Source organism: Aplidium turbinatum, chromosome 1, assembly GCF_918807975.1.
Source record: "Aplidium turbinatum chromosome 1, kaAplTurb1.1, whole genome shotgun sequence".
Taxonomy (NCBI): Eukaryota; Metazoa; Chordata; class Ascidiacea; order Aplousobranchia; family Polyclinidae; genus Aplidium; species Aplidium turbinatum.
Window position 1 is genome coordinate 17,842,422 of NC_137472.1, and position 18,358 is coordinate 17,860,779.

An 18,358-nucleotide genomic window follows, 5' to 3' on the forward strand; every position below is an offset into this window, starting at 1 on the left:
GCCTGGTGTCGTCATCGATGGAAATTAGGCCTTCCATACCATGGGGTGGTCTATATAGCCGGCAATCCTTGATAATGTGGGCTGCCGTCTGCATTTCGCCACACTCACAAGCAGCACTCTCTGCCAAGCCCCAGCGCAACATGTCTGCACCATAGCGTCCAACACCAGTGAGCAAACGGTTACGCCTTGATGAGGCAAGTCTAGAGAGGCCATGTCCCAGCTGGTTTTCGAACGGAGATCTGAATACTTGGCGAAGTGGGGACGTGCTGCTTGACCATTGTTCACACCACGCCGCGTGGCACCACTGTTTGCTAGGGCTTCCACCAGAGGCTGCCAGAAGGTCTTGTGCAGCGCGTACAAATGACTTTCTTGATTTTAGCCGCTGCTTTGGTGGATATCTCAGCGTGGTTGTGTGTAGCGGATAGCCAGGGTTTAGGGCTTTACGGCTCAGGGAAAGAACAGCACGTTGGCGCGTAGTGCAGCTGGCTCAATGTTTGCAAGGACAGGCAAACAGTCAGTTGGAGTTGGGCGGAGGCAACCTGTGACAGTTCGCAGGCAGTTGTTGATTGGTACATCGACAAGGTCAGTATGGGCACTTCTGCACCAAGTAGCAGCACAGTATTCAGCAGGGGCGTAGACTAAGGCTAAACCACTTGTTGTCAGCACTGAGGGGCTAGCACCCCACCTTGTACCAGCAAGACGTTTCATGAGAGCAGTACGAGCTGTCACTTTTCCGCGTAAGTGTTCTAGGTGTTTGCGGTATGTAAGGGACCGATCAAGTCAAACTCCAAGGTATGTGGGTGTGGCTTCGAAAGGAAGTGTTCGGCCGTTATTTTGGATGTTAATTTTCCTGTTTGAGTCTCTATTACATAGGTGGAAGACAGAAGTCACCGTATTCGCTTCACTCAACTTGAGGCGCCATTGGTGCAGATAGGAAGATAATTGGATGAAATAATTCCCCGGCAACAAGACTTCAACAATCGAAGGCTTTACTCTGTCAATTTCGATGACCGGGCCTGTATCAGTGATTCAAAGCCTCTACAAATGCATTATATGCCATGTAAACATTGCACCATAAAACTCTGATTTTAGATTCTATCCATTTAGAAATATTATGTTCCGTTCCATTGTTCCTATCTGCTACAAGAGGAAATTCTCTGAAATTTATAGTTTTTTTTTAAATTTAAAAAAATTTAATTTTTTTACAAATATACACAAAAGTGCCTGCTTTAAAAAGATCTAATTTGATTCAAAGTGTGGATTTTTTTTTAATTTACAAAAAATCTATTATTTTTCAAAAAACGTAACTCCTCTTAGAGCAAATACAAACATATCGTACGTATATAATATGTCTAAATCCAAAGAACCAAAAATCAGGTTTCTAGGACCGAGGGTTCACATTCACAAGTTATACTATTTTTAGGGATGGGCAAAATAGAATAATTAGCTACGGTATTCTAGAATTTACTGAAACCGAATATAGAATACAGATATCTATTCTAGAATAATTGACCGTTTTTATTATGGACACATTTTAATAATTTTGATAAGTTTACAAAAACAATGAACATCACAAAAATTGCTTATTACAGTGTAACAAATTTAGGCTTTCTAAATGTTCACTGGTCAAACGGGATTTCAACTTGGTGGCAGTTAAACTTGCACTTGAAAAACATCTCTCTGAAGAAACAGATGTGGCAGGTACACAAAAACATTTTGAAACAAACTGATAAAAAACAAGAAATTGGTTTTTATTTGCTTCCACCAAACATGGACGTTTTCAAAAGGTGTACGGTAGTCACTACCCTACACCACCTACATCCACTACCGGGTAGTGGATGTTTTCAAGAACATGAGATAGGCAGCTATTTCTGAAGGTGGGGAAGCTGAATTTGCTGATTCATCTTCGCTACTGCATGTAGCATCTTCAATCCCACAGCTGAACAAGTCGTCCATGTCACTGTACTGGCATAGTAATGTGAACAACAAAACTTGTGCATTTTCCCTACGCCGGATTGCACCAAATCGATAAACAATTCTACTTTCGCTGTAGCGAATTCGTTGTGACCAGGCGTAGTGGTACGAAGTTGATCGTTAAAGCGGTTTCAATTATCCGATTTCATATGCATTTTGAAACCGGTTAGGCTTCACAACCGGTTATTCTATATTCGGTATTCTATTTTACCCATCCTTACCCAGGCCTCAAAATTCGTTTTTGTTGACGGCAGATAAACGTGTCCGGTCTGAGCAGCTATCTCCGCGGACAAATTAAGTCTCACGGCGGACACACCAGTTTTAGAGTCGATCGTCATGCTTAATCACTTTATCTTGATAATTCTTCACCATTTGAAAACTATACCTACGGTTTAGAAGGCTTGTTAAAATTGCAGTGTAGTTACTCTGAAAGGCTTTCATCAGACCAACGATGTGCGCTTGAAGAGTCAAATCGCTGTGTAGCTGCTTAATACGCCGCATAACTGATTAACTTCCACCGAATGAGGTCGTGTGGCTTTTTGCGTCACAGCGCTCTGGAGTCGGAAAACTTCTACACTGACGCTACTATTTTCTGCTGTGCAAAGTTTCATTCTATTTTCTGCTGTGTAAAGTTTCATACTATTTTCTGCTGTGCAAAGTTTCATACGATTTTCTGCTGTGCAAAGTTTCACTAGGTTTTTTTCTTTAGGTTTATTTTTGCGTGTCATGTGAGCGAAAGTGAATTTTCCATGGGCCTTTTCTTTCAACTGTAATACCAAAGCTTAACAAATTTTGTAACCAACCTTGTCGTATCAATATTACTCGAAAATCAAAGCCAGACATTGTGACGTAAGACCTGAACTAAGTTGCGCATGAATAGTGTAGAAGTACCATACTCTCATCGATTCTTGGCGAAGAATTCACCTTTGTTACGCTGATTCAATGTCATCAGTCAAAGCAACGTAAAAATCGAAAGTTTTCCTCCTTGAACGGAAACTAAGGGATACGATACAATATTCACATTTTGCAGATGCGAGGAAATTATATTCTCGCATTCGTGCTATGCAATGATGATTTGTATCGCTAATTCCTGTGTTATTTCTCGGCGGACAAATATGACCGATCTAGACTCTACAGGGTACTTCCCACGAACATGTCCGCCGTGAATTTCGAGGCTTGATGTATTTTTATAGATTGATTTTTCCTTCTGTGATTCACACTCCCCCAGGTGTTCAGACAGAGTTTTGGCAACTATCTATAAAATATGATATTACAGTTTTTTAGGCCTAGGCTACCATTCTAGAACTATTTTTTTTAACTCAAAATTTTATTTTTTCTGCACCCATGAAATTAGTGATAGCCATAGGTGATACTGCTCCTAGTTGCAATGTGAAATTCCATAAATTGATTCATTTCAATTATATTTTTTGATACCTGTGGTCATTGTCATCTATGCCGGTCTAGAAATGTCAAAAAATATGTTACACGAAGTTCTTAGTTTGAATGTTCTTACAGGCCAGAAGAAAAAATGAAGGCATAATCTACACAAAAGACCTTTTTTGCATCGCTATTCGACTGCATACAATCATAGTACAATGAGACCCACACTTCACAGAAAATCTTTGAATCGATTTGGCATGCCATCCAACCCGAGGAACCTAGGTCATTAAACCTGACAGGGATAGTAGTTTGAGTCACCATGAAAATATTACTGACCACTGACATAATTTTTAGTTTTGTTGTAATCTGGGTTGTTTGACGTTTCGGTCATTTGTCCAAAATGACTTGAAAAAATTCGGTCATTTTTTCTAATGAAAATATTTCCTTTCAAGTAGCTGATACAAACCAAAATTTGCACTTTCTCACTAGCTACAACATTAATTTTCGCTGACAAATGTTGTGGTGTTTTATCTGAGAAGAGAATTGACTATACGTATTTTTTTGAACATTTTGACCAAATTGACTATATTTTTTTTGGACATTTTACTAAAAAATCGGTCAATAACCGAAAAAAAAAAACAGGTTGTAATGTGAGTTACAGTACAATACCCGGGTCTGCTACTATTCGGTGAGTTCCTAACCTCTAACCCCTAACCCTAACTCCTAACCCTAAAACGACAATGATAATTAGGCTACGGTACCCGATAATTTAAAAAAAAAATTAAAAAAATCCCCCATTAAGGGATCGGACTCACCGAAACGGGCCATTCCGACAATACCCTTTGAGTTTCAAGGCTATTCATTTTTTTAGAAAATAACATATTGCTGGTGTATCCATATAGATGTATTTTGGTATGAAACAGCAATTGTTTTTTTTAAAATAATTTAAACCATCTTATTAATTGAGCAACAGACATATTTTATTAATCTTTTTGTATTTTCCAGAACTCAAATAACTACCATCCTGTTTTGAATAAACTCAGTGATCATTTCCAGTACAATGATGATGAAAATGGAAAGAACAATTTACTGCCACAAGCAGATGTTATGACGACTTCCAGTTACAAGGGTTCTGAGAAAGTATGTGTTAGTTTCTTGAAGCATTATGGACTTTTATGAAAAAAAAACTATAAACCTTGTTTGTGCAAATGTATTTATTTAGAACTGTGAATGTATAGTAAAGTGCTTTTAATTTTATTTTGATAAATATACAAATTGCATATGAATTATTCCGGTATCAACAACAACATAAAAAAAAATTATAATGCCATGTTGGAAATGGAGAAGCCACTTTGTCCCTCAGTTGACAAGCATCAAAATCAAACTGTTACCTCCACTTCAAAGTCTTATATTCTTTCCAGTAAAAACTCTGCTTGGATAAAACCAACACACTCATTTGTGCCAGCCATAAAGTCTTTCAAGTTCTGCTTAGTGAAGCTGATGTATATATACAAATATACATTATACAAAATACTTCTGCCGATGATAATTTGAACAATAAGTTGAATTAAAATGGAGACTACGTACTACCAGGCACTTTTTTTTCATTCCTCATGTCCTCACTAACATTGCTACATAGTTTTTAAGCACTTTAATATTCCTAAATATCAGATGTAAGAATTGTTCATTGAGCATTTGATTTATGGCTGTTCTTATGCAAAAATAAACTCAACTTTCAATGTCCCATAGTCATGGCAGAACACAGAGCCATACATAAAAATCAAACATGCAAAATAAATTTCGAAACAAAACATTGTGTGCTCACTGATCTTGTTTATATATTTTGTTTGTTGCACAGGTTGTGATACCTGTCATTGTGTTTGCTTACAATCGTCCTTCAGTTTCACGCTGCATTGACTTACTCCTGCAATATAACAATGTGAAAAATGCAGAATTTCCTATCATTGTCAGCCAAGATGGGAATCACGAAAAAACAACAGAAGTTATTCAATCCTACATTCACAATGATGAGGTACAAAATAATATTTGTAATGGCTTCATAGGCTACCTACATTTCAGCTTGACATCTAGCTTTAACTGTAAGTTCTGCTTGAGCCCGCGCCCAGCTATGGCTGCTTCAAGATTGAAACAAAATACAATGTACTCACCGCTCAGTGACAATAAAGGGATGTATGCATTACTTTATGCCGCATTCTGAATGACGCGAACATGAATGGCGCGAACATAAATGACGCCATTCCTTAGCCACAAGGCATGAATGACGCGAGACTCGGTTATTTTCTTATATACTAAAGATAATTGTTTTTTTGAATATGGTACAAATCACACTCGTCATGGTAGCAATTTCAACAATTTTTTTTCTCCTCTTTTCTAAAATTTCAACAACAAAAATATGGCATGGTAGATTGGTAGTACAGTACATGTATTTTCATTTGTCACGGTAGCTATTTTCAGTTTTTTGGTTGCTTTTTGGTCTTAATGGACACGTTTACTGAGAAATGTTACTAATTAGAAACATCTGACAAACTCAAAGTGTAAGCTCAGTCTGGCTACCCATAGTTAATCTCGTTCCTCGCTGTTTGAGGAGCAACACAAAAGGTCAGTAACGCCCTCTTGTTTGTGAAGACGACCGATTAGGTTCGGACGTGCAGTCAAACAGTGATATTTAACCTGAAATGCATATTATTTAGTCATAGACAATTTTTGGTTTATTACATCAAAGTCGTCTCATGTTCAAATAATGCACAGTAGGATCTATTTGTGATGCCTAAAGAAATAACCAGGTCTTGCATCATTCATGTATCGCAGCATTCGGTCCTTGCATCAATCGTACCTTGTGGCCTAGAGATGGCACCATTTGTGTTTGCGTCATTTGAACCGCAGCATTTTTAAGTCATGTACCAACAATAAAGTGTCTATGGAAAGCCAAACACTGCTTATTATGATAGCATGAAAGCCAGTACTGTGCAATAGGGAGGGCCGTCAATGCACTTTTTTGTCAAATCCCTTAGTAACTCGGCTCAGATAGGAGGCTTAGGTCACAAACGAATAATCTGAAAACCTTTTTTAGATCGGGCCGCCGGAAGACGCCGCACAAAAAAATCAATATCACCCAAATAAAATAAAAAAAATTGTTTTTCCAAAAAAAAAGTAATTAAAAAAATAAAAAATACACAAAACGACGTAAATAGTCAAAAACTATCACAGAACGTAATCTTTCTTTGACTCAAAACGTGGACGCTGTGAACGAGCAGCAGTTTGCATCAGAATAAGTTCATGTCTACGACGCCGATGACTTCATCGCTCACTTCGGTGGCGAGTTTGACTGCGCGCTCAACTGCTTGTGTGCAGCATGGAAAACTGTAAATCGATGTAGGAACATCGGTCTCGACGAAAAGCTCTGTGAGCTGTTGGATGCTGAAATCGCGTAGAATTGATGGCTCAGTGAGTTTCTGCTGACTACACCAGAGCAACTAGTATGTTGTCATTATTTGCATTCAATCAATCAACGTAAAATACGACTGGTAGGCTACCACACTAGCACTATTACGAATTACTGTCCTGAATACCTGTAATAAATTGCGAATTGTGTTTTAAATATCCCTTCACTTCACTATTATGATTATATGTTTCACTGAAACAGAACCCAATTATGGTACTTGCTTCGGTCAGTAGGGTAACACCCTACCTGTTCTGCCTTCACTGAGCACTGATACTTATCTGATACCTGTGTCGTCCATATACCCTGACTTCACCTTTTATAGGCCCTATATAGGCTACTAAGTAGCCTACTTACTTACATACCGTTCCTTCACCTTTTATATAGGCTACCAAGAAACCGACTTACGTGCATATCATGCCCGCCTTTTATATAGGCTACCAAGTAGCTATCAAGTAGCCTACTTACTTCCATAGGCTACCCTTTCATCACCTTTTATATACGCTACCAAGTACTTAGGCTACTTGCATACCCTGCCTTCACCATTTATATAGGCTACCAAGTGGCCTACTTATTTACATACCATGCCTTCACCTTTTAAATAGGCTACAAAGTAGCCTACTTGCATACCATGCCTTTACCAATTCCATAGGCTACCAAGTGGCCTACTTACTTACATACCATGCATTCACCTTTTATATAGGCCACCAAGTAGCCTACTTACTTGCATACCATGCCTTCACCTTTTATATAGGCTACCAAGTAGCCTACTTACTTGCATACCATGCCTTCACCTTTTATATAGGCTACCAAGTAGCCTACTTACTTGCATACCCTGCCATCACCTTTTATGTAGGCTACCAAGTACTTAGGCTACCGTACTTGTATACCCTGCCTTCATCATTTATATAGGCTACCAAGTAACCTACTTACTTGCATACCATGCCTTCACCTTTTATGTAGGCTACCAAGAGCCTAGTTACTTGCATGCCAAACCTTCACCTTTTATATAGGCTACCAAGAAGCCTACTTACTTGTATACCCTGCCATCACCTTTTGTATAGGCTACCAAGCACTTAGGCTACTTGTATACCCTGCCTTCACCATTTATATAGGCTACCAAGTAGCCTACTTGCATGTTTAACTGTATGATGATTGATGAATCAACCGTGTTTGATGGGTGTGCGGCGCACAAACTCTGAATATACGCCACTGCAATATCTAGGGTTGCCATCGACATGAACCCCAAAATAAGCAACAGAAAAATTAAATTTTCATACAAAGTAAAACAAACGTTTTTGAACAAATCTCAGCATTTATACGAGCCATTATATATCACATGCCATATTGTTTGCCAGAAACAATGTGTTCCAGCAACTCCTTGTTCGTAAAAAAATACTTTGTGCATCTCACGACAACTCAGGTCTAGGTTTACTTTTACTGTAGTAGGGATTTGGCTGTCATTCCACTAAGTTTATTCACTAATTGTTGAAAATAAGACAAAATAAGGACTCAAATCAAAAAGAAGGACATTTCCTAGCAATAAGGACAGTAATATTTTCTAAGATAGAGTTCTTCAAAATAAGGACAAATCTTAGAAATAAGGACGGTATGGCAACCCTGTCAATATCCCTGGAATGGGGTGATTTACCGATTAGGTCCCTGTTGTGCACCGTCTTCCTGGCGTTCAATTAAAAAATGGTTTTCGATTTCGCCATTTACTCGACAAACCTCCTAAGAAACTCGAGTTGCTAAGCGATCTGTTTCCGACGGCCCTCCCTACTGTGCAATATATATCGTGACGTATAATGAAAACAAGCAAACTAAAGCAGTAATTTTACTTTATGGTGAAGAGTGTATCTGAACTTCGGTCTTTATGGTACTTCTTCAACAAAATCTGGTCGTGATGTATTCAATATTCAATGAAAAATTGGCTATACAGGGTCATCAATAATTAACGTTACAAGAGATCCAATTCAAAAACTGGCAAAGGAGGCAAGCATGGCCTATGGAACCATATTCACAGTTTTCAAGAAGGATTTGAAGATGAAGACACATTCCATTCAAACACATGAAGAAACAGTTGCTAAATGCCAATACCAATGAGAAACGTCTCTCCAGAGCCAGAATTCTGCTCTCGCCTCTCACCCATTAAAGGAGGAGGCACGCTGCCAAACCTTGTGTTCAGCAATGAGCAGAAATTTGATGTCCAGCATCATTTTAACATTCAGAATGACCGTGTTTGGTCAAGAGATGGTGATGCGGATTGTGGAACCCCAGGTAGTCACTCGGAGACAAGGGGCGGCATCTGTGATGGTGTGGGCCACAGTCAACGAATCAGGAAGGAGTCCATTGATTTTTGTGGACCAAGGAATTATATTGAACCAAGAAAGCTGCCGAAATGATATTCTTGAGGGTTCATTGAACATGCCTTGGGAAACACTTCAAAAAACGTAATTGGTCATTCCAACAAGATTCTGCCCCTTCACATGGAGCTAAGAGAACTCAAAACTGGATTTCAGCCAATGTGCAGTTCTTCATTTCCAAGGAATAATGGCCTCCTTCATCCCCAGACCTGAACCCCCTATACTTTGGCATCTGGTCTTACCTGGAGAGGAAAGTTTCGACTAAACACCACCAAAGTTTGGAAGCGCTGAAGGCTAATCTGAAAAAAGAATAAGCCAAAACACCTCAGAGTTATTCGTGACTAGAGATGTAAATGCAAAAAAAACGAACCGTTTTTTTTTTTTAAAAACGTGTTTTTTTTCAAAAACAACTTGGGCCAAAAAAAACACCCGTTTTTTGTTTTTTTTTGTTTTTTTTTCATATTTTTCTGGAAAAGTTGTAAATTTTTTACTATTTGCAGTTTAATTTCATTACAGTGCTCTTGAAAAACGTTAAACTAGTAAAAATGGTTTTTATGATTGTGCTGAAATTCCTAAGTGTTCGTGCTTGGCAGCAGCATATGTTTTTTGCATAGCCTAGTCCTACGTTGTTTTGCTTTCTTCTTCATTCTCAGGCATGTTTGTGGCAGTAGACCTGACAAACATTGAATTAATGCAAATTGATACATGACATAATGTAGATGAGTTAATTTCTTTTACCTTTTATGGAAGTTAGCCTACGATGTTAGTATACCGGGACTGGTTATTCTTGTAGGCTACACACTCAATGGGTTGACGAAATTTTGGCAAAAACAAGATGGCAGTATTCAAAGCACACATTACCTTGTTTGTGGTATATAATTTACTAATGTAAGCTATTGCCAATAGCCTGTTTAAACATGTTTTTTAACTGATAGCTTAACAACGATGTATATGGTTTATAAATGTTGAAACAGAAGTATTCTTTTCGTGTGTTGTAACTTGTAAGGTTTTAGACACTTTGTCATTGATGCTTCTTGCAGATCATTTGTGACGTAATGCAAGAGATCTTATCACTGATATTTTTAGTCGTCAAAAGTAAGTGCATTTGTCAGAAAAGGTTTAGGTTAATGTTCCTTTCAAATGCCAACCACCCATGTTGACTATTGCTAGTATCTACCAACCCTGAATGAAGAAATTTTCCCTTTAAAGTGGAGTTTTTCAGCACTGCTCAGTGTTCACATAGTGAATAAATGCTTCATAATACTTTTCCTGACAAGTGTAAAGTTTTACCCATATTCCCGCAATGCAGGATAAAAATACAAAACAAACATCAAAGATGAAAACTTAATTTATTTGGGAACTAGGCCAACTACATTTTGAGATAAAAAGAAATTGACCTCATGTCGTTATGCACCAATAAAACCATGATGCATAACTTTAATTTTTTTTTTTTTTATTGGGTAGAGGAAAGATTGACGAAAAGTTTGGCAAAAACAAAAAGTGCTAAAGTTTCAAAGTCCTGCAAACTAGTTCAAATTGGATCAATTAAGTGCAACAATACTTCTTTTAAACATGTCTATGACAACACAATGGTATGATTAAGGGAAAACAAACATGACTATGACATCACAAAGGAATATTGAACCTCTTCAGGGAAAATAAAAAACATCAAAATGTTTCCATCTTTCACTACATTTAAATGTGATTTGGGCTAAAAGTTGGGACTTTAGCACTAGACTGCTTTTGTCAAACTTTTCATCAATCTTTCCTCTAGTCTACCCAATAATAATTTTTTTTTTAAATTTACGCATCATGGTTTTATCGGTGCGTAACGACAAGAGGTTAATTTCTTTTTATTTCAAAAAGCAGTAGCCAAAACTTGTTTTAATGTTCATAAACAGATAGGCCACCCAGAAAACATGGGGTTAGTGCTGAAAATTATCCAAATATGTTGAGCGGTTCTTGAGATATTGCCGCTTTTCTATTGCTCCTTATCTATGAAGCCATCTAGTGGCTAAGGTTATTTCACTTATAACTCGAGAACCGCTTGTGTGGTTTTCAGCAAGTTTGCACCAAATGCACATCAACTGGAACAACTCTTGACGTTGTACTGGAAAAGGTGTGGTGTGCTGGTCAAAAGTGCCTTTGTGAAGCAGAGAAACAGGACACTGACCAGTGACCACCTAGTCCTAACATGTCCATTAACCAAAGTCCCAGGTGGCTTCGAAACTGTACACGAGTGTGGTACTGCATTTAACAACTGACTGAACCAAATTACAGACAATACTTGAGATGTGCCAACCATAGGACACTGTTACTACCATTTGAGACGATGAGAAATCTTTATGGCTCGTGTGTTCAGACTTGAGATTACAAAATTGCAATGAAACAATATACCAGACATATAGTCTGATTTGAAATAAGTTATACGAGTTATGAGACTGTTTCTTTGTTGAAATAGACGGTATTGCAATAAGTTTACCCTAATTGCTGCATATTGTGACATTTAATGTCAAAATGGGTAAAAAAAACAAAAAAAACGAATAAAAAACAAAAAAAACGATAAAAAACAAAAAAAACGAGCTCGTTTTTTTTTAAAACAAAAAAAACGGTTTTTTTACATCTCTATTCGTGACTCTTGCATGTTCTTTTCGAAGCGTCTTCGACTTGTTATCGACGCAAATGGCGGACACATTGAGTAAAACTTGTTTTTCATAAATATATATTTATATTGACAATAATATTATATGTTTATTAAATGCCAATACTATTGAGAAACATCTCTCCAGATCTCCAGAATTCTGCTCTCACGCATTGAAGGCAGAGGCACGCTGCCAAACCTTGTGTTTAGCGATGAGAAGGAATTTGATGTCCAGCATCATTTTAACAGTCAGAATGATCCTGTTTGGTCAAGAGATGGTGATGTGGATTGTAAACCCCAGGTAGTCACTCGAGACGAGGGGCGGCATCTGTGATGGTGTGGGCCGCAGTCAACGAATCAGGAAGGAGTCCATTGATTTTTGTGGACCCAGGAGTGAAATTGAACCAAGAAAACTGCCGAAATGATATATACTCTTGCAGGTCCTTTTCGAAGCGTCTCCGACTTGTTGTCGACGCAAATGGCGGACACATTGAGTAAAACTTGTTTTTCCTAAATATTCATTTATGTTTACAAAAATATTATACGTCTATTACTCAAAAATTGTCTACCATTTGTTAAATACAGTTGAGTTGAAGTTGTAACGTTATTTATTGATGACCCTCCCTGTAGATATTGATTATTGTGGCTGCAGATATGGATGTATTTATCACATTCCATGCCATAAATGGATAGAATCCAAACAACAACAGTAGCCTACATCGTAGATCTTTTTCACAATTTTTAAATTTTATTATCATTCTGTGTATCATGGAATTCATCGTCCGAGCAAGCAGTTAGCCAGTATAACAACCAGTTTCTTAGCTGTATTTTATGATGAGGTACAGTGAGCACAATTTTGAGTAGTGAAAAGGCGGAAGTCAGTGTCAAAATTGAACAATGTATATTTGTAGAAATATTTCATCAGATGGATAAATTAATGGATTGAGTTTAGTCCAGTTCATGGTCACAGGTATTTTAGTCTCTCTTGTCATAAAAGTATAATATTAATGAATATGATGATTAATTTAAAAAGGAAAAAATTTCAAACAAACGTTTGCAACAAATTTGTTTGTTGATTTTGTGTCGTTTAAAAACCCATTTGAAAGAAAAAGTTAAAGCAATACAAGAAGATTGGGCTTGAAAAAGCAGATTGTTTTATTCTTGATGTGACATAAGAACACATTTTTTAGTTAAACGACTCGTTTTGGTTTATATGTTTACAAACTCTGCTTCTGCTGTAACTCAATTTGATACATGGAGGCAAATGCTTACATTATTTTACGAAAGGAATTCATGAAAGCTTGTGTTGTAAATTTAAGGTCACACATTTGAGACATCCCAATGAATATATTGATGTGCCTTCAAGTCAAAAGAAATTTATTGGATACTACAAAATATCAAAGCACTACAAATGGGGTATTTCTGAGGTAAGAACAATAGTGATACTACCATTGATACAGTCTAGCACTGTATCATTAGTCTCAAGTCTCCAACCATTTTGGTTCAACTACAGTATTGTTTTGGGAAGCTTTTGTGAATAGTTTGCATCAAATCAAATTTAAAATATTGATTATTTTACTTCACTAGTGATTGTATTCATGTTTCACAGGCATTTAAACTGTTCCCAAAATCCAAAGCCGTTATTATAGTAGAAGATGACTTGGAGATAGCTCCAGATTTTTTTCTTTATTTTCTCTCAACATATTCGATGTTCCTTCGAGATGAGTCGCTTTATTGTGTGTCTGCGTGGAATGACAATGGGAAAGAAAATTTGGTTGACAATGCTGGTACCACCATTTTGTACCGCTCTGATTTTTTTCCTGGCCTGGGATGGATGTTGAAGGTAAGCTATTTGCTGTTGAATCATTAATGTAAGATTATTACAGTACTTGCAAGTATTGTTTATTATTGCTACCTACTTGTGTTTTTTATATTTGCACTCTACTTTTGTAAACACTTGTAAACTAAGTAGATTTTGTGTTATTATCGGTTCTGGCTTCATGAAGAAATCAGTTAAGTTTGTTCAACTGATGAAATGTAAGAATCAATACAGTAAGATATGGCCTCATTATTCAACTTAGCTTTGTTCAATCAAAAATCTACTGTTGTCTTTGCACAGGCATCTTTAATTTTCGAAGCAGGTGTAGCTGACGGTGTAAAGTTGATGCTGGTTTGCTGAGTGTTGCAGGTGGAACAATTAATCATTTACTTTTTCGAAAATTTTGTCACAGAAATCCACTTGGGATGAGGTTGAAGCGAAATGGCCAAGCGCTTTTTGGGATGATTGGTTTAGGCTTCCCGCACAACGTAGAAACCGTGCTTGCATACGACCAGAAATATCACGAACGAAAACGTTTGGCAGAATCGGTGTCAGTAATGGACAGTTTTTTGACAAATATTTAAAGTATATCAAACTCAATGATCAATCCGTCGACTGGACTGACATAGATTTATCCTACTTAGAAGAAAAAAGATATAAAAACGATTTTGTAAGTAAAATATACAATCTTCCTTTAGAAACCTTAACATCAATTCAATCAGCATCAAGAACTAACATAAAAGAAGCAAGGTTAGAGTTTTTTAACAACAATCAGTTCAAAACATATGCAAGAGTATTTGGTATAATGGAAGACTTAAAAGCTGGAGTTCCTCGGATGGCATACCAAGGCATTGTAAGTTTTATGTACAACGGAATTAGAATTTACTTGGCTCCACGCAGGCCTTGGCATGGCTACACAGAAAAGTAGTTGTTTTCAGTGTTATTTCTATTGCTGTGCTTCATTATGCAGTGTTCCAACATGTTTGTTCATTTTTTTTTAATCACCCAGGGCAAACAAAAAAATGCTGCCTTTTTGTTCGTTTCTGCCCCAAGCTTAAATATGAGCAGCACCAGAAGCTCCCTCACATGCAATCATCAAAGTAATTGAGTCACAGTAACCAGTAGGTTGAATCACATCCAACGTATGTAGGAATCAAAATGGACCAAAATCAATGTTTCTTTCACATTTGACGTATCTATGAATCAAATTAGAACAAAATCAAATGTCTTTTATTACAACACTTGTGCCTTGTTCTTCAGGAATATCTAGCTATCTGCAATTAAAAACAATAAAACACGTATAATTTTATTGTTACCATTCACTTGGGAGGCAAATATTTTCCTTTTTTTTCCAAGTTGGTTTAGTAGCCATCATAGCCACTGCCATGTACAAAGAGTCGAAAAAGATGAAAAAAATTGTTTATAAAAGTCATGCAAACAGTTTCAATCGAGTTAAAGTCAAGAACAATTGTTTTTAAGTTCAACAGATTCATGTTGAATTGTTGATTAAATAATTTTTTAGTTTAACCTTTAACAACGTATACATACCACATCTGATCTCACCCTTTGTTTAAATCCCAATGTTACAGGTTTACTTTGTATGCGTTAGACATGACATTGTGACCTTAAATTTTATCTATTCTTTCAACTAAGCTGTACTGCTTTTCTAGTTATTTCCAGTCTTGAAATGATATGGTGAGTGACATATCTAATGTTATATGCTCTGTCATAACTCGGATTTTTTTCTTGCGGTGGCTCTGTTTGTGGTAAAATGCAAAAGGGTAGCTGACTGGAAAAAGCAAGTATCACTGTTCTTTCTATCTCTTACACGTAAAGAGACTTGGAAAGTTTTACGACTAGTTTATTGGGCTATCAAACGTTTAACAGTCAAATGAATGATCGAATAGTGAATTGTTGATAGAAATTCTTAAAAGACTTTAATGAATGGTTCAGTATTTCCAATAAATAATCAAACTAAGCTCTCAATAATTTCGACAGCAACTTCTCAATTCAACTCTCAATCGATAACAGCTACAACTTTTACAACCGTCTCCAGCTTTTATTACTTGTATTACTATACAATGTATAGTAATACGACTCCCATCTACTCATTATCTTATCAATATCATCTCATTTACTCTTATTCAAATCCTATGCAAATTATGGCACAATTTCTAAATACCAGTAAAGCACCGATACTTCTCAGATGCATCTCAAACAGGTTTCTACTGGGCCAGAGCAACTTCTTGGCCAGTGTTTTTCTTGTCAGTGTCAGCAATGTCAAAGTTTTCACTACTACTATTTTCGTCTGTCACATCTGCAGGACAAAATTCATGCTCATCAAAAATGAGTGGATTGACAGGAAGCTTTTCCATATGCCAAACCAAAACAATTGCTCAATTGAAACATGGTCACAGCTCTGCCTGGATGAGAACGCATCCACCGCTCACTGTTTTGGTAATAGTATGCCTTGAAGGGTTTAAAAAAAGTTAGATTCAATGGTTTTATCTTGTGGCTGGTATGCGGTGGCAATGAAAGCATAACAACTCTACACTCAGATGAACTTTGCAATACAGCAATGTTGTGAGTGTGGCTTTTATGGCCATCCAAGATTAGAAGGACTTTATTGTCTTGACTGGGCTTTACATGTTTGACGAAATGTTCAAGCCACGGACAAAAAATCTCTCAGTTCATCCATCCCTTTTTCTAAAAATACACAAAAAAAAAGATCTTAGTATGCAATACTAACAATCACTTTTTACAACAGGCTACAAAATCTCTACTAACCTAACAAGCAAACATGCTTTCAGGAGGAGCACCATCCTGCAGCTCTCCTTTCATTTGACATCAAGGAAAAATTAAAGCAGGTGGAACATAATTTCCTGTTGCATTCATGCAGTAAATTATGGTAGTTGTCTGCCCTCTTTTCTTACTCGTGCTTGAGCCAACTCGATGTCTTCCACTTTTAGCATAGACCAGAGGTAACCAACTGGCGGCGGTGATTTCCACAAGCATTTGTTTCATGGTGCCTGGTTTCTTTCTCCCTGTTATTCAAGCCTCTTTTTTGCTGATATGTTTGCAGGTCACTAGGTTGCCTGTATTGCGATGTGTCAAACGGCACTAGAAAAATTGCCCACCGGAAAATTGCCCGTGTGGGAACATTATCGTCGAGAAAATTGCCCCCTGGAAAATTGCCTGTCTTTGAGTTAGAGATAGCTGCGAAAAAAGTTCTGCTGTGAGTCTGTAATGAACCATTGTTCCTCTAATAGTTTAAGCTTAGTACCCAGCTCTGATAAAAGGGGTGATAAATTTTAATCTGCAAATGCCAAAGAAGAAGAAGTTCTTTTATATTGCATCATCAGCACATGTGAAAAAAAAAACGAAAAACAATACAAGATTACAATGTGAGTTAGGTTGTTTGCTGATGATGATGGGAGTGGCAGAGGACCGACCTGATCATCAAGTCTGCTACACCCGTGTGGAGTCATAGCTTATTTGATAGAATAAATAAAAAAATGCTTCTGGGGAATATAAATATCAACTCTCTAAGCTATTTCAAACCCACAAAAGCATACAGCTTTACACTGAGTTCTGAGGACAGTCTTCTTTCAGATTCCGCTATTGTCTCAAATTTTGTCACCCCAAAATGGTGACCGTCATAACAAGTAAGTGCGGAAAAGACATTCTTGTAGATGAATTGCAATTTATGTATCATCGGAATAAGACGAAAAAAAGTGGTACTACGATTTATTGGGAGTGCAGTGAAAGAAAATCTACAAGTTGCAAAGCAAGATTACACACGAACTCGCATATTGACAATATTCAAATTTTAAAGAAAGTAAATGAACATACACAATACACATTCACCAGGTAAAGATATTGTGGAAGCAAAACAAGCTTTGAAAGATAAGGTAGTTTCTTCTCGCCAATCATGTCGTGCCTTAGTTTCTGAGTGAGTTACATCTCTAGACGAATATGCACTTTCCCAAATGCCAAGTTTAAATGACATGAGTAGAAATGTTAGTAATTGGAGACAACAAGCATGCAATTTTTATTAAATTGCCTTCTGTATGACCGCTTTGGTTAGGCCTAACACATGAGCAACAATAGTAATCATGCAATTTCTGATATCAATTAAACCTTCCCCATACCTACTTGTCATTCCCGCATGAAAGTTGTTTCTACTTTGAATGCCTAAATGATAAATTTATGATGTGATGTGCCTTTATTACTGCGAATTACCTAATGTACATTTTCAAGTTTGCTACAGATTAAAGTAGGCTTATTCATGAATTTCGCTTAATACATGACAAAGATCAGTGTCAAAACGTGATAATTAAAGCTCGTCGCACCAATCTGGTTGTTTGGCGTATGGGTTGTAGTGGTTGTGGTCGAATAGTGTACGCTAAGCACTACCGACATGCGACTCCTAGCTCAGAAGGGGCGATGTTCTAACCTTATCTCTTCTAGAGTGCACTGTCTATTAATACCACACAAAAGTAAGCATTGTAGAAGTAGTATAATAATTCAAAGTAAACACAATAACATTAATTAACAATGGTAGAAGCTAATACAAATTAAAGTCACCAGGGTAGACCAGGTTACACACACAGTAATATTACTTAATAGAATAAATGTCCTTAATCAATAGTCCAGGTTGGTGATAGAAACACATTGTATTGTGTGTTCTAGCCACGCGAGAGTAATTTGAGGGTGGA

General features: G+C 37.1%; 1 protein-coding gene across 1 annotated transcript in view; it reads left to right on the plus strand.

Annotated features, from left to right (window-relative positions):
• LOC145785834 (alpha-1,3-mannosyl-glycoprotein 2-beta-N-acetylglucosaminyltransferase-like) overlaps window positions 1–14,568 on the plus strand; it is a 30,283-nt gene extending 15,715 nt beyond the window's left edge. The window contains exons 3-7 of the mRNA XM_082597575.1: window positions 4,360–4,494; window positions 5,213–5,386; window positions 13,141–13,248; window positions 13,431–13,664; window positions 14,053–14,568. Coding sequence (XP_082453701.1) covers window positions 4,360–4,494; window positions 5,213–5,386; window positions 13,141–13,248; window positions 13,431–13,664; window positions 14,053–14,568 — 1,167 coding nt within the window. The remainder of the gene's footprint in view (window positions 1–4,359; window positions 4,495–5,212; window positions 5,387–13,140; window positions 13,249–13,430; window positions 13,665–14,052) is intronic.
• The last annotated feature ends 3,790 nt before the right edge of the window (window positions 14,569–18,358 follow it).